This window comes from Canis lupus, chromosome X (genome assembly GCF_003254725.2).
Source record: "Canis lupus dingo isolate Sandy chromosome X, ASM325472v2, whole genome shotgun sequence".
Taxonomy (NCBI): domain Eukaryota; kingdom Metazoa; phylum Chordata; class Mammalia; order Carnivora; family Canidae; genus Canis; species Canis lupus.
This window is the reverse complement of record NC_064281.1, coordinates 56,119,540-56,136,985: the sequence shown is the minus strand read 5'-3', so window position 1 is coordinate 56,136,985 and position 17,446 is coordinate 56,119,540. Positions and strand designations below refer to the sequence as shown.

The window sequence follows — 17,446 nt, the reverse complement described above, 5'->3', positions numbered from 1 at the left end:
ATGATCACTTCTGTCTATCACAGTTCAGACAAGAATTGTAAAGTTACTTTTCTCAGGTGTTTTCTCTTCCATTCACTGAGATGATGCTGGCAAATGGATACAGAGGCTCCTTAGTTTAAGCAGGAGCTTGTTAGAATTCTAAATCGAAGATCTGCTTATTAACATGCTATTTTCTGCCTTCAGTTTACTACAGCAGAAGGCTGGGCTATCAGGTGCCTGGGGCCAGGCTTATCACTGGTACCCTACTTTGGGAGTCACTGCCGACAATTTAGCCATCCTTCACTCACCACCAACTGTTCTGACACAGGCTAGCACATGGTGTCTTTGGGTGGTAGACTGAAAAGGAGTTTGGTTGCCCCTCAGAAACCAAGTGCAGTACAACACTCTGCACTTCAGAAAGGGAACCAGCATTTATGGAATACCTACTGTGTACCAGGCTTCTTGTTTAATCCTTACCATAATCCTTTGAGGTTGAGGGTCGCACTTACATTGTTTTAGTTGAGGAAACTAAGGCTTAGTATGGCTGTGACCTGCTGAGATCACAGTAGGGGGTGAAATGGATTTAACCATATGTTACCTAGTGAAAAGTTGTTATAATAAATTGTCTTTACTGCAGTGAATATACTGGGCTATTTCTACTGACAACCCTTCTGACCTGTGGAGGTCTTCCATACCAAACAGCCCTCCAGTTCTCGGCAGATATCTACTGGATGTCCTATGTTCAACTCTGTCCTGACATTACCTGTTATTAGGGTCAGACTCCACAGGTGTAAGGGCTTACTTCCATAACACTGCCTTCACTTCCGATGCCAGGGGCTAGCATTGGGCCCCATGTTATCCATACTTTTGTCCAACGTGGCTACAAATTGAGGATTCTCGTGACTCTACCTTCAGATTCAGTAATTTGCTAGAACAGCACACAGAACTCAAAATATGTAATATATATCATCTAAATAAGTTGTATATAAAAGTTTAAAAACTACAGTTAATCCTTGAACAATGTGGGGGTGGGAGTACCAACCTCCCCACGGTAAAAAATCTACATAATACTTGACTCCTCAAAAATTAACTAATGGCCTACTGTTGACTAGAAACCTGATAACATAAACAGCTGATTAGCCTATTTTTCATGTTATATGTATTATATACTGTATTCCTACAATAAAGTAAGCTAGAGAAAAAGGAAGTCATAAGGAAAATACATTTCTAGTACTATACTCTATTAAAAAAAAGTCTGTGTATAAGTGGACCCACACGGTACAAATCTGTTCAAGGCTCAACTGTTTTTTTTTTAAAGATTTTATTTATTTATTCATGAGGGACAGAGAGAGAGAGAGAAAGGCAGAGACACGGGCAGAGGGAGAAACAGGTTCCATGCAGGGAGCCCGATGTCAGACTTGATCCCAGGACTCCAGGATCATGCCCTGGGCTGAAGGCAGGCACTAAACCACTGAGCCACCCAGGGATCTCAACTGTGTTTTGGTTACTGTTTCAGTATAATTGGCATCCTTTGTAATACTAGTATTTTACTTTATTCATTTGTTTGGGTTTTGTTTTTATTTTTTTAAAAGATTTTATTCATTCATCCATGAGAGAAAGAGACAGAGAGACGCTGAGACACAGGCAGAGGGAGAAGCAGACTCCATGCAGAGAGCCCTACATGGGACTTGATCCCAGGTCTCCAGGATCACACCCTGGACCAAAGGTGGCACTAAACCTCTGAGCCACCCAGGCTGTCCTGATTGGTTTTTTTAAGATTTTATTTATTCATGAGAGACACAGAGAGAGGCCGAGACACAGGCAGAGGGAGAAGCAGAATCCTTGTGGGGAGCCCAATGAGGGGCTGGATCCCAGGACCCTGGGACCATGAACTGAGCCAAAGGCAGATGCTCGATCACTGAGCTACCCAGGTGTTCTTATTTTATTCATTTGAAAGCAACCTTCTGAGAAGGGACCCACTGGCTTAGGCAAACTGCCTAAGGGCTCCATGGCACAAAACAGATTAAGACCCCTGATCCAAGGGTATGAGATAAAATCTCTTACCTACTTCTGCCCCCAGTTCTGGATTGCCACTCCCAAGGATGGTCTATGGATGTAGAAGTACAAGTATGTATATATGTATATGTAGGTTTTTACCCAAGTGACAGTATACTATATACCCTGTTCTGTACCATCGTTTTTAATTTTAACACAGCTGTATATTTTATTGAATGGGTATACCATCTGTCATTTATTGGCAGACAAGGTGATGAATATCCTTGTACCTTTTATACACATTATATCTACAGGATAAATTCTTAGAAATGGAGTTTTGGGGTCAAAGGGCATATTTATAATTTTTATAAGTATTGCCAAGTTGTTCTCCAGAGGTTCTAATAATATACAGTTCCACAATTAATGAATACCTGTTCCTCATGCCCTTGCCAACAACACATAAATGCCAATCTGATAGGTAAAAAGCAGGTTCTCATTTTGGTTTTAATTTTCAATTATTTTACTCTGAATGAAGTTGGTTCATTAAGCATTGAACTTAATGAAACAAAGATACATTTTTTAAAGATTTTATTTATTCATGAGAGACACAGAGAGAGAGTGGCAGAGACACAGGCAGAGGGAGAAGCAGGCTCCATGCAGGGAGCCCGATGTGGGACCCGATCCCAGGACTCCAGGATCACACCCTGGGCTGAAGGCAGGCGCTAAACTGCTGAGCCACCCAGGGATCCCCAAAAGATGCATTTTCAAAGCAGGATTAAATTCATGAGCTGTACTATGTATAAATCCCTAATTTTTTCATTTATCAACTCCTTTAGAACCTTAGTTGCCAGTTCAAAATTAACTTCCCAAAGGTTTGCTTGGTGTCAGAGACCCATTCCTGCTCTACTTTCTCGCAAGCTATCTATAGCTGCTTTCTCTCTCCATGCCACAAATTAGTTTGCTTCTTCTACTCTACCTTTCCAGCACTCCGGCTTCTTTTGTGGGTGACACCCGTGCAAAAGGCATTCACTTGGTATCCTGGGTAAGCCAATGTCCTGAGCAAAGGATGCTAACTAGGTCGTGTCTCATGCATCTAAAGCTTTTCAGAATTTTCTTCAAGATTTTCAGAATTTACAGCCCTTATTTAGAGACACTGTTTTGAACGGGGTTTTAAAAAACAGTTTCATCTTATATGCCTGCTATTTTGAACATCTCTCAATACCATACTGGTATATCTGTACTCAGGGACTGTGGCATCTGTTTAGTCTGCTCAGTGGGTAAAATCTCATGGAGGCATAACTGCTGGAGATGCCCAGAAACCCCAAAATAAGAAACTTATATGTCAAATGCAGCTGAGTGAGAACACAGTGTGTTAAAAGAATCACCGTTATGAATCACATGGTTGTATTGGCCAAGTTTTATTTAAAAAAAAATTTAAAGTAGGCTCCATGTGTATCGTAGAACCCAATGTGGGGCTTGAACTCAGGATCCTGAGATCAAGACCTGAGCTGAGATGAAGAGCCAGACATTTAACCGACTGAGCCACCCAGGCACCCCTGGCAAAGTTTTATTTTTGAAGCAATATAGTATTTATAATATTCCTTATACTTTTTATATGTCATAAATATGGCATTGTGAAATTTAAAAATGCAGACACACAGAACATTGGCTGCTTAGTCTAGTACAAACAACTGGTAGAACTGAGTGCCTTCTTTTCCTCCAAGAAAGGTTTATTTAAAAAGAAGAGTTCATAATGAATTCACTCATGTGGATCTTAAGAAACAAAACAGATGAACATAGGGGAAGGGAAGGAAAAGTAAAATAGGATAAAAATAGAGGAAGGCAAACTATAAGAGACTCTTAACTGTAGGAAATAGTTGCTGGAGGGGAGGTAGGTGAGGAGATGGGATAACTGGATGATGGGCATTAGGGAGGGCCCTTGATGGGAGTGAGCACTGGGTGTTCTATGCAACTGATAAGTCACTAAATTCTACCCCTGAAACTAATAATACACTGTATGTTAACTATATTGAATTTTGAAAAAAGGTTCAGGTTGAATGGCCATTATGTACAGTGTATAGTATTAAGACAATGGAGCAGGACGCCTGGGTTGCTCAGTAGTTGAGTGTCCACCTTCAGCTGAAGGCATGATCCCAGAGTCCTGGGATTGAGTCCTGTATCAGGCTCCCCGTAGGGAGCCTGCTTCTCCCTCTATCTATGTCTCTGCCTCTCTCTCTCTGTGTCTCTTAAGAATAAATAAAATCTTAAAAAAAAGACAATGGAGCTAATAACTCTCCTGGCAGATCCAAGTTGGCTAACTTATAAAACAAGTGTTGCCTAGGAACTTATTTTTTTAATTTTTTTTTATTTACTTATGATAGGCACACAGTGAGAGAGAGAGAGGCAGAGACACAGGCAGAGGGAGAAGCAGGCTCCATGTACCGGGAGCCCGATGTGGGATTCGATCCCGGGTCTCCAGGATCGCGCCCTGGGCCAAAGGCAGGCGCCAAACCGCTGCGCCACCCAGGGATCCCCCTGCCTAGGAACTTATTTTATGATTTTTCATATACTATTCCATCTATTTTCTATCCAATTCAATGTGTTTTGAATAGTGTGAACTAGGTATTTGGCTCCCCCAGAGATGGTTTTTGAATTAACTTATGGGATATACTGAGACTTAGAGAGTAGTTCTGGGAGGGAAGAGACTACAGGTTAAAAGGAGTCTGCTTATCTTTTAAATCTTTAAAAAAATTATAAAGGAAACTCTTTACCCAATGTGGGCCTCGAACTCACAACCCTGAGATCAGGTGTCACATGCTCTACTGACTGAGCCAGCCAGGTGACCCCGCTTGACTTACCTTTGAGAACAACTACTACAGTGTGTAATAACCTTTCTCCACCTCATTTTATGCCTACAAACCCACAATAAAAATAAAAATACAAGGATTACTCAATACCTTTTAAAGAAATAAACAGAATGTATAAAACATGTTCAGTCTTTCATACCATTTTATTTTCTCCCTTCAACCATAATAATATGATATCCAAATTCTGTCCTAATTGGAGGGTCGGTAAACACAGGCTCATCTGGCCCACTTACAGGCAAGGCAAATGCTGCTTCTTGAAATGGTCCCACCATGGAACCTCTGGTCATCCAACCCAAGTCGCCCTGAAAAACCCAAAAGATATGTGATGTCAGGTGGCCCTGAAGAGGCAACAGTTCTACTGTAGCTTGAGAATTTCCCAACACAAATGCTAAGGTTCCTAGGTTTATTCATCTGGACTGTAAAGAAGCGTGCTTGACAAGGACAAACAGGTAGAAGAGATCCAACCCTGGACTGAACACATAAACACTCACAATGTTGCTGGTTGTCTGTTAGCTGTGCCAGTTTGGTAATGCCTAGTTTTAGACACAGGTGACCTGTACTCAACTGTTCACAAGTTGGACATTTCTGCTTTTAGGATCTTTAAACCAAGACAAGGCTAAAATTAATGGCAGAATGCAGAAATAATCCCTACTGCTGTGTGTCCTCCATGGCGGAAAGACTTTTTTCCCCCTTTTTTTTTAAGATTTATTTATTTTAGAGAGAGAGAGAGAGAGCACGAGCTGGAGGGGCAGAGGGAGAATCTCAAGCAGACTCTGCACTGAGCACGGAGCCCAACTCAGGGCTTGATCTCACAACCTCGGGATCATGACCTGAGCTGAAACCAAGAGTCAGATGCTTAACTGGACTGTGCCACCCAGACACCTCAGGGAGAGATCATTTTAAATGATAACAGCACCATACCCCTTGCCTGGCTTTATCTTCACTATACTGTGTGGCCACTTCATTGAATCTCATTCCAGACTTTAACTTTTCCATGGCTTCCATGATTTTCCCATGTTTTTCACACAGAATGTGTCTAACCTACAAGGAAAAAGTATGTTCACATGGTATTTGGGACATGCAAATGGTTCCCTTTCTTACAGTATAGCAGTCATGTCTGGATTACTTCCATAGTGAGAAAACACATCAGGTTCATAGCAACAAAGTCCTGGAAGTCTGCTCCGTTGGGCGATGGCCACAAACCCATTTCCTGTGTCAAGACACTATCTGGGAACTCTGATTTAGACAGCAATAGGCACAGGGCTATGAGAAGCTCCCATCTTTACCATGTACTTCAATGGTAACAGGAAGAGGAAACATAACGGTTGAAAGCTGGGGCCCTTGAGTCAAATCCCAACACTGCTGTGTGATTGGAGGCATTTTCTTAAACCTCTGTTTCCCCATTTGTGCCCTGAGATAATAACAGTAACTATGTGTTCCCGTAGGGTTGTGAAGACTGAGATAACGATGTTAATATTCAATAAAGGTTAGCCACTACTTCCATCAGAGTGGGGATGATACTAAAAAAAACCATGAGGAAATACTTTACCAAAAGAGGCCCAATGTATAAAACTCCTCAGAATCTGGCACTTTGAAAAAGTATCTTATGTTAAGTATATTCAACCCTATGGAAGTATTCAAGTTTGACTTACGTTTATATAAAGCCATGTTTTTTAAAAACACAAATCACTCTACCTTTAAAAATGATTTTGTCAAGGTAGCTGTTCTACATGATTTCCAATTTCTCATTCAAACTCAATCCATAGTTTCATATTGTACATCATACTCTGGAATGGGAGTTAACGGTGTCTCCCTTATGAATGCAGAGGCAAGCAAATCAAGCCTGGCCTCAGAGTTCAACTACTGGAATTGAGGGCAAGGGGATTCTAGACCCACAGGAATAACTTCCTGTCTGGAGAAGCTACACAGGAGATAGGAACATAACAAAGGAAATGATCTGTCAAAAGGCAGGGCTCTGAGAGGCAAACTTCTAGAGAATGTGTCCAGCAACTGTCCAAGAAAGACAGGGACAAACAGTCTGGACACTAGAGAGATACATGTTGGGAAACAAGGATGGTTCATCAGACCTCAACTTGGCCTAGCTAAAACAACTTTGAGAATGCCTCCCTCTTTATGATTCCATACTTCTGGTTGGTTTGATTACTGGGACATGAATGAAACACTCATGATAAAGGAAAGAGGATACCATCTAACATTTTATCAATGAATAAACAAGTATTCTGGTCTGGACAGCCTGACAGGTTAGACATGAAGTGTCTGTAGTATCTGTGGCCTCTGCAATGTGACAGACTGACTGGCAACCATGTAGACTCCCATCTTAGAAAAGAGCTGACCCACAGAGGATTTGGGAGTGATTAGCGTGGAGGTAGCGCGGGATCAATCCTCCACTGCAGGAGGGAGGAGATTACCCAGGGAGGCTACATAGAACAAGAAGAGGAGAAACAAAGGCTAAAGACATGCTTGGAGAATATTGACATTTAGGCCACAGCAAAGAAAGATGCTCTATACATAGTGCAGTACGAAGGCCAAATAGGTAGGACAGAAAGGCGTGTTCAGGGAAAACAAGGCAAGAGACAGTTTCAGGGAGGAAATGGTCAACAGGCTTAAATGCTGCAGAGTGACCAGGTAAGAAGTACAATCAATTTAGTACTGAGACATCGATGACCTTAGCAAAAGCAGAAAGAGCAGAAACCAGGCTGTGGCAGGCAGCTCAAGGAAGTAATGGAGGGTGGGAAGGGAAGGCATGTGGGGTACTCCCCCAGATGAGTCAGAAAAGGAGACAGAGCTCTTATTAGAAGAAAAAGGTCACAAGCACGTGTCTATTTTAAAGGTCCCTGGGCATAATCTCAGAATGAAGGGAAAGATGCAGTCAGGAGAGAAAGGCTGAAGACAGCAACCAAAGAGGGTAGAGAAGATGAAGGAGCAAGGCATGGCATTCGGTGCACTGCTTGAAATATCTGTGAGCCTTAGAGGAGGAACACTGAGAAGACAGAGAGGGGAGGTGTGGATAAAGAGAACTTTGTTGGGAGGGGGGCTGGAACGCCAATGAGTTACTGCTTATAGGTCTGGTTTCCATTTTCATGTGAAAATTTAACAATATTTAAAAGTTAGTATTTGCTAGGCTAAGCACTTTGCACGCATTCTCGCATGAAATCCTCACACCAACCTTGTGAGACTGGATCAGTGTTTCTCAACCTCAGCAGCACATCAGAATCATGCTCAGCACTGCTATAAAATCCATCAAGGTCCAGGGCCCACCCCCCGGAGATTCTGAGGCAGCTGGTCTGGGGTGGGACCCTGGGCCCCAGTAGTTTTAGAAGCTGTCTAGGGGAATCTGAAGTACGTCAGGGTTGAGAACCACTGGATGAAATTGTCTGCTGCCTGATGAAGCAGGGTGGCTGACAGCTGAATGTGAGCGGTAAAGGACTGCTGAGCAGTACTGAGGGCCTGGCTTAGGTCAGAGACCAGGAATCAGTGGTCCCAATTCGCAAGGCCATGTGACTCTCCAGCAAGGCCCAGCACTTCTGGGTGTAAATGTAAAGGAAGTAGACGACAGGATTGATCCCAAGTTGGAGACCGGGAGGTGGATGCAGCAAATGACCAAAAGGAAAGAGCTAGGGCTCTCAGATCCAGTGGTCAAGCTCTTTGATCTACTTTCCAGTTTATAGGTCATACAGGGCTTGGACAACAGATATGAAGCCTGGGAGAAGGTAGGGAGAACAGGTGGGCTCGAGGGCTTGAGGTCTGTGTGCAAAGAAGACCAGAAAAACAATCGGGAGGCAGGAGGGAAGCTATGGTCGGCAGATGGATTTCAGAATCTGGACTGCTCTAGAGACACAGGGCAGGGTGTGGGCTCAGGAGTGGGGTTGAAAGCAAAATGGCAGGATATGGAAGGAGCATAGCCCTGAAAGGCCAGAGGGTTCCAGGGTCTTCTCCCTGCTGGGACCTTTACAAACCACTGGAAACAATCCAGATGTCCTCTAGCAGGTGAACAGTTAAACATACGGCACATCCGTTCAGTGCACATTACTCAGCAACATAAAGGAACAGACTATTGATAAGTGGAGTAACTGGAATGAAAACTCCAGAGAATTATGCTGAGAGTGGGAAAAGCCAGGTTACATATTGTATCATTTCATTCATGTAACATTCTTGCAGTGATAAAATTACAGAAATGGAGAACAGGTGCCAGGGGTTAAGGATAGAGAAGGTAGGGGAGGGAAGTGAGCATGGCTATAAAATAGCAACAAGACAAGATCCTTGGGGTGATGGGAATCTTCTGTATCTTCACTGTATCAATGTCCATCTCCTGGTTGTGCTATCGTACTGGAGTTTGATGTAAGTTTGATGTAAGATGTTACCATCGGGGAAAGCAGGGTAAAAGGTAAATGTATTATTTTTTTTACAACTGAATGGGAGTCTAAAATTATCTTAGGAAAATTTGGTTCTAATCAACTTTCCTACCTGATTATGTGCCACTTCTTTCCACATACCTCACGCACAGCCACACTGAACTTACTTTTTTCCAGAAAAGGCGAGGTGCCTCTTCAAATTCACATGCAGTGGAGCAGTCTCTTAGGCTGGGTGCTTGTACAAGTCAGAACGTAGGGGGAAAACTGCACGTGGCCAAAATTACCCTATAACATCCCTTATGAAAATGCCATACCAGAGACCCAACACGTCAGCCCTCATTAAACCCAACATAGCCTGTCTCTCAGGCCTGTGGCAACAATGACCACTTCTACTGCTGAACACCAGATGAAGTACTTGGTTTGTATTTGGAACTATGTTTCATGAAAACATTATGTTTGGATGCCAGAGTCCCACTTCACATAACTGGATGCTTATATGAGAACAGAGGTCAACTGTGGAAAAGCAGATTCATGTCTCCCATCTCATGCTTTCTCTGGTTCACTGAGTAGAAGAGTGGGTAGAACAGCTCACACTATATTATTTCTCTCTTTCTCTCTTTTTGGCTGCATGTGGCTGGATTTATAGGACACTACTGCAGCAATGTATTTATTTGACTAACTGCTCCAACTGCAGTAGGATAATAAAATCCACCTCTTACTTCCTGTTTTTTTTTTTTTTAAACCCAGAACTTAGTACACTGCTTGCTACAGGGCAGAGGTCACTAAATCCATACTGAACAAATGAATCAAAGTATGGAATCCCACACCCTGACCAGAACATGGAAATTGCTTGTTACATAGCACTAAGTAGTATGGTTTTGTTCATAGACTGTATTTTCCCAGGGCAGACACTCCCCTGGGACTAGCTAGTTCCAAGTAATTATCTGTGATTTGTCTCCCACCCCAGTTTTAACAGTCAGGACCCTGGCTTGTAGTTTACTAGTGGGGAGCTAGCTACCTGATGGGACTGGTTGGTACCTTTGCCTGTTTATCTAAGCCCTTGGTTTTATAAAATATTTTTCCTTCTGAGAAATAGTTCATTTGTTTATTTTCTTCATACTTTGTATTATTTCTTGAAATGTACACTTAATACATTTCAGAACACAACAGGAAGGATTAAGAAATTTGGAATGTTTGAGAAAGCATTTGAGGAAATCCTTAAAAGGAATTACCGTTTGTAAGTGAGACTGGTCACTACCTTCCAATTTTATGTTATCTTGATTTTATATCAGCATTAGGCTAGCCTCTTAGAATGAGTTAACCATTACATTCCTTCCTTAGAATGAGTTAAGCATACCATCTTCCTTTCCTGGGTACCAAAATAAGAGATGTATAGAAGTAATTTAAATTTAATGTGAAAGGAAATTAATGAGTAACTCACCTTTATTGTATTACCACCACCTTTGGGACCCTGGGCCTTTTTGTCAGAACTGTCACTCCCGGAGGCGGCTCCCCCTTTAGAGAAGAGATCACAGGTACTCGTTTATAATGCATCCTGATATTTACAGAAAGGTCCAATAAAATAAGAGTTGATATTTCTGTCCTAGCACCACACTTCCAAAGGGCACTCGGCCAGACACTTTACTACAAGAGGCTAAATTAATCTGTGACTCACCTCCCATAAAGCAAGAAATTTGTGTCCTACATAAACCCTTTGTGGAAAATGGATATACAAGTGAGTGTGCTGATAGATGGAGAGCACCAAAAGCCTGGTCCAGACTTTCTGGACCTAATTTGAAATCCTGCCTTCAAAGGGCAAATCCTTGAACTCTTGCAAGATGTCTAATAAGCACTGCAACTATGTATCTGAGTAGTCACAATTCCAGTAAGTCAAATCTCCATATATATTTTATTTATTATTTTTTAAAATAATTTTTTATTGGTGTTCAATTTATCAACATACAGAATAACACCCAGTGCTCATCCCGTCAAGTGCCCCCCTCAGTGCCAGTCACCCATTCACCCCCACCCCCCGCCCTCCTCCCCTTCCACCACCCCTAGTTAGTTTCCCAGAGTTAGGAGTCTTTACGTTCTGTCTCCCTTTCTGATATTTCCCACACATTTCTTCTCCCTTCCCTTATATTCCCTTTCACTATTATTTATATTCCCCAAATGAGTGAGAACATATAATGTTTGTCCTTCTCTGACTGACTTACTTCACTCAGCATAATACCCTCCAGTTCCATCCACGTTGAAGCAAATGGTGGGTATTTGTCATTTCTAATGGCCATATATATTTTAAATAAAAATCTTATTTTCCACCAGCCATATTTGGCTAAATATACTATCATCATGTCCAAATTCCTGGAGTCTATGACATTGCCTACTGATACCTTCCTAAGAAAAGTTGTTGATATTCAAGAGTAACAACCACAGGCAGCATCTTAGATTTTACTATGATGTCATCTTACCACTGTGTTAACTTCTGTGTTCATGGCCGCATACTTACTGTTAGAGGTGGATGTTTGTAAGAACTATGGCTGGGTTAAATGTTAAGTTCAGTGAACATTTCCTAAATAACTACTAAGTTCCAGACACTGGAGATATAAAGATGAACAAGCAATGGTACCTTCCTTCATGGAAACCATACGTTACTGGAGCAGAGAGACATGTAAACAGATCATTTCAGAATGACCTATGATCTATGGACAGAAGGCTGTGGAAGCACAGAGGGCCATTTTAGCCAGTCAGGGAAGATTTCCTGGATGAGCAGAAACTGACCAAGTGAAGAAAGGACAGGGATGAGGAGCCACTCCAGGGTGGTAGAACAATGTGGTGTGTGTCGGAAACTATGGATGAAGCCAAATCTGAGGTGGGAGTGTTGTGAGATAAGCCCAGGGGAGGTGGCTGAGAGTTAGGACATAAGGTCCTAGGAGTCCGACTAAGGAACCTGGAATTTATCCTTAGAAAAGGGAGCAACTGAAAAGTTTTAATCAAGAGACTCCATGTTACTTGTCTTAGTATCTCCAATGCCTCGCACAGTACCTGGCACACTGAAAACCCAAAATACCTGACTACCAAATGCCTAAGACAATGTTACTGCCAAAGGAATTTTATCCCACCAAACTCTTAAGTGGGTTTGCTGTATATTCACTCTCAAATGATGATGCCTTCCAGTTATCCCAACATCTGGTGGCTATCTTCTGACTGCCTCCTCACTCCCTTTGACTGACTGAGGATGCTGGCAGTTTCAGGATTCCTTTCTGCCCTCACTCTCGCCATCATCTTGGATGACCTTGCCACCTATGATGAGGAATCATCTAGTGACCTAAGTTCACACTTCTGGACCTCCCTCCTGAATGTTGATGCCTTCTACGTGGGGCCACTGTTCCCAAGGGCACACGATGGAATCATGTTGAGAACAGTTCAGTCTCTGGCTACAACTTCATGTTTTTCCAGCCTTATCATGCCTCACTCCCACAACACTGGCTCTTTGGCTTCACAGAAACCACTCCCCACTTCCATACCTTTATCCTGCTATGTTCCCCTAGACTAACAAATTTCTCCTTCCCTTCGGAGTCTGGAAACCTTGCTTGATCATCTGTGTTCCCAGTGGCACCCTTAACTACTTTGTCTTGCTATTCTATTATCATTGTCCAACAAACCAACCTTGGCTCAAGGCGACACCTAGGTCTTTCCAATCCTATATTGCGCCAGTTGCAAGTTACCAGGTAAATCATGAGTGTGTGGACTGTGTCCTCTACAAATGCATGGACTTCAATCCTAGGCTCTCAGCCTTGAGGGCTGATCCTTTTATTAGTGTTTTGTTCCCTTTCCCATCACCCTCAATGGCTATTCCAAACCTTTATCACTCAAGACCCACACTCAGTCCCTGCCCCTCAGTCTTAAAAACTACCCTTACCTCCCACTTTCATAAGAATTTGAGGCCATTAATCATGATATCCTATAAACTCCAGCTCCCAGTCTGGCCCCAATTTTTACAACCACACCCACCCTCGTTCCTTTCCCTATGGCCGCAAGCATAATGTATCCCTTCTTGGGACGCTTGGGTGGCTCAGCGGTTGAGCGTCTGCCTTCGGCTCGGGGTCTGATCCTGGAGAGCTGGGATCGAGTCCCGCATTGGGCTTCCTGCATGGAGCCTGCCTCTCTCTCTGCCTATGTCTGTGCTTCTCTGTCTCTCATGAATAAATAAATAAATCTTAAAAAAAAATAATGTGCCCCTTCTCCTATTCAAAGGTCAACTTCTCCACCTCGGTCCTGGACCCCGTTTTCTCAAACCTCACTCCTCTGGACCTTTACATCCCTCTAACTCTACTGGATTCTTCACATCAGCCTCACTCTTAAGTTTTCCCCATTCTTAAGTAACAAACAGAACTTTCTCTTCGTTCTGTCTTCTTCTAGTTACCATCTCATTTCCATGCTTTTTCAATTAAGGCTTTCCAGAGAAGTCCGCACTGATTGTCTCCCAACTTCTCACTTCCCCGGCCAGTCCTCTAGTCACTGGCCATCCGCTGCCCCCGGGAATCGCCGCTCTGCTCCCTCCCCTCGCTCCTCACCCGACCCCATTCTCCCTGGCCGTTCTGGCCGCTCTACCTTTCCCCCCTTTCCTGGAACCGCTCTTTCCCTTGGGCGGCATCTCCGAAAACTGCGACCGAACCCTCAATGGCTTCCTTCGCCGCACAAAGTCCCTTCAGGCCCCACAGGCATGTCCGGAACAAACGCCTGAAAAGGGCAACAAAACTGACCGTCTTCGCTGCGGCCCTGGAAGCAGGCATAATCTAGGGCAGACCGGGTCCTTGGGCCCTCGCAACAGTGGGGATGAAGCTGGCTGACCAATAGGAAGTTTGGTCGGTTGTGGGGGTGGTGGTGGAACCAAAGGTAGAGCAGGGGCGGGAAACTCCGCCTTTGCGTTTTTTGTTTCTTTGGTCACGGGCTCTCGTTAGCGCCAGTTCTCATTCTCCCCCACCCCGGCGGGTCTACCTCAGGCGTCCGTAGTGGAAGGCGCAAGCCTCTGCAGTCCCTTAGCGCCAGCTCTAGCCAATCCCGCGGGGCCTCCAGATAAAGGGAAAGAAGAAAAAGCCGCGGTGGCAGCTTTCTCCTCCTGCTCCCTCCTACACATAGGCCTGCCCTCCCTTGCGGTTTTTCACTTTTAAATTTTATTCTGCATTTGTAGCTGATGGGATTTAAAGGGTAGTTTTATTAAAAAAGGCTATCACCCCTCTGCCTCTTGGCAGAACTCTGTCATGGAGAAAAATTGGAAGCAGGCCTAAATGTCTGTCCGTCTGCCAGCATTAAATGGCAGACGCACCTGACAAATATTGAGTTCCTGGAACATTGTGCGAGCTCTACGTGTTCCAGCAGATAACAGCAACAATAACAAGCAAGACTGTGTAAGTGGCTGAACTTAACCCAAGCAGTACCTAGAGGCCAATAACTCAAAGGAGAAGAGGATGGGCATAGGTCTGCTGGGGGGTTTCAAGGTCAAAAGCACTATAAGACAGATTCAAAATCATGTACAATCTCAACTATGCAGTATGCATCATGAAAAGATGGGGAAGGAAAGATGATGAAATCTTAAGTGTTAGGGGTGGCTGGCTGGCTCAGTCAGTGCAGCATGCAACTACTGATCTCAGCATTGTGGGTTTGAGCCCCAAGCTAGGTGTAGAGATTACTTAAAACATTAGGTCTTTGAAAAAATTCTTCGGGTGCTTGGGGTGGCACAGTAAGTTAAGCGTCTGACTCCTGGTTTTGGCTCAGGTGATGATCTCAGGGTAGTGGTATTGAGCCCCACATTGGGCTCTATGCTCAACGTGGTGTCTGTGTTTCTCCTTCTCCCTCTGGCCCTCTACTTCCCCCACTCTTGTGCACTCTCTCTCTAAAATAAGTCTGAAAAAAATTTTTAAGTGTTCATTCTGGAATGTGAGTTTGTGCCTACCTTTCATTTTTTTCTATTTATATTATATTCTGTTTCTATCAATTGGCATGTATTTTTATTTTATTCAAGAAAAAAGAGCAGTAAACGTTATTTGTAAAACAAACACCAAAAAAAGCTAGCTCCTCTACAGGGTTAAGTCTGCACCAGTCTGTGGAGGCCGACTGTGAAGGAGTCTGTGGAGCAGAATGACAAACGAACATAAGAGCCGGCGGGGGGGGGGCAGAGGGAAGAGAACTTCATCCTTGAAACCATGGTAACGACTATGGGAGTGTGCACAGTGAGTGAGTCAGAGCCAGGAGTGGCTGCCAGTTGTATTTTCTGTTCATTATCTCCTCAGACTGATTCTTCCATGTATTTCTTAAATGAGGAAAATTAGGAAGGGAAGCTGGCAGCCCTCACAGACCTTGACCGAGACTCACTGTCCTGCCCTACCTGCCCCACAACCAAAGGGCTGCAGTTTCTTTTCCATCTGAGATCCCAGAGCTTATTCTGAGAGGGGAGTTTGAAGCAACAGAGTACAGGATCTCTTTGATCCCATTCAGGGGTGATCAATCCATGGGGAGCTCTGGGCCCTCAGCTTTTGGGGACAAGGGTAGAAAAAAAGTCACCTTTGGAAACAAAGCGAGAAAAATCAGTACATGGTGGATGAGGTCAGCCTCCTGCAGAAGTAGCCACCCATCCTGGCCAATGGATGCAGGTATATCGCCAATGGGATGGTTGTGTCTCCTGAGCACAGTCGGTGGCCAAACACTTTTCTAATCCTTTTCATGCCATTGTAACATGTCTGGCATGAGATAATGAAGCTTTGAACAACTGATTGCTGAAAAAGGGCTTCAAGGGCACCTGGGTGGGTCAGTTGGTTGGTTAAGCATCCAATTCTGGATTTTGGCTCAGGACATGATCTCAGGGTCATGCAATCAAGCCCAGAGATAGGTTCTGTGCTGGGGGTGGAGCCTGCTTAGGATTCTCCGTCTCTTTTTGCCCCTCACCCTTCTACCTCACGCTCACACTCAAGAAAGAAAGAAAGAAAGAAAGAAAGAAAGAAAGAAAGAAAGAAAGAAAGAAAGAAAGAAAGAGAAAGAAAGAAAGAAAGAAAGAAAGAAAGAAAGAAAGAAAGAAAGAAAGAAAGAAAGAAAGAGAAAGAAAGGCTTCAGAGAAGAAGAATCCATCTATGTTTATCCAGCATTGTCTAAGCAAGAGCTTCAGTTTCTGGAGAACATTAATATTCCAGTATCTAGTGAGGTGGATTTTTCTCTGAGGCAGTGTTCATTTGAGACAGTGGAGAACAACCAACACAAGTGGCATATGTAGCAGGATGCCTGGGTGGCTCAGCAGTTGAGCGTCTGCCTTTGGCTCAGGTCGTGATCCTGGAGTCCTGGGATTGAGTCCCACATTGGGCTCCTGGCATGAGGCCTGCTTCTCCCTCTGCCTATGTCTTTGCCTCTCTCTCTGTGTGTGTCTTTCATGAATAAATAAGTAAAATCTTTAAAAAAACCAAGTGGCATATGTAGCATGAGCCACGTGCTTTCCCATTATCTCTTTGAGTTTTAACAACAGTGTTTCGTTTTAAGATTGTGTTTTTAAGATTTTTTTATACATTTATTTGAGAGAGTGAAAGCGAGAGAGCAGGGAGCCCGATGCAGGGCTCAATCCCAGGAACCCAGGATGCCCCTTAAGGTTTTATTTTTAAGTAATACCTACCCTCAACGTGGTGCTTGAACTCACAACCCCAAGATCAAGTGTCGCATGCCCTACTGCCTGAGCCAGCCAGGAACCCCTGTTTTCACGGCAGTCTTATTTGTAGAGAATCACCATTGCCGTTTTAGAGCTGAAGAAACAGGCTCAGAGGAGTTAAGAAACCTGTTCAAGGTTGCAGATCTAGGGACTGTAGCAGGGTCGGGCTCGGAACTCAGATCTGTCTGACTTCCAAGCTGGTAGCTTCTTTTTTTAAAAAATATTTTATTCATTTATTTATTTTTGAGAGGCTCAGAGAGAGGCAGAGACATGTGAGGAGGCTGACACAAGACTCGACCCCAGGATCCCAGATCACGACCTGAGCCAGAGGGAGATGCTCAACCACTGAATCACCCAGGCATCCCAAGCTGGTAACTTCTGCATGATGACACTGCCCTAGGTTTTGCTAGCCCCTACATGAAACCCAAGAACAGCCAGTTCCCTTTGTTCTGAGTGCATATTGAAGTCGGTTTCCCCAGCACCTGACGCCTTACTAGGGGGCATTCTGCCCAAGGGGTGTCAGGGGCAAGTTATGCCCCCAC

At 43.8% G+C, this 17,446-nt stretch overlaps 1 protein-coding gene across 1 annotated transcript; it reads right to left on the bottom strand.

The window, feature by feature from the left end:
- Window positions 1-4,965: 4,965 nt before the first annotated feature.
- On the bottom strand, window positions 4,966-14,007 carry PIN4 (peptidylprolyl cis/trans isomerase, NIMA-interacting 4). The gene is made up of 4 exons (XM_025466180.3): window positions 13,829-14,007; window positions 10,656-10,729; window positions 5,763-5,882; window positions 4,966-5,143 (listed from the first exon to the last, which is right to left on the bottom strand). Exons 1-4 carry the CDS (start codon window positions 13,869-13,871, stop codon window positions 4,985-4,987), a joined length of 396 nt encoding a protein of 131 aa, XP_025321965.1. The 5' UTR covers window positions 13,872-14,007; the 3' UTR covers window positions 4,966-4,984.
- Window positions 14,008-17,446: the final 3,439 nt, after the last annotated feature.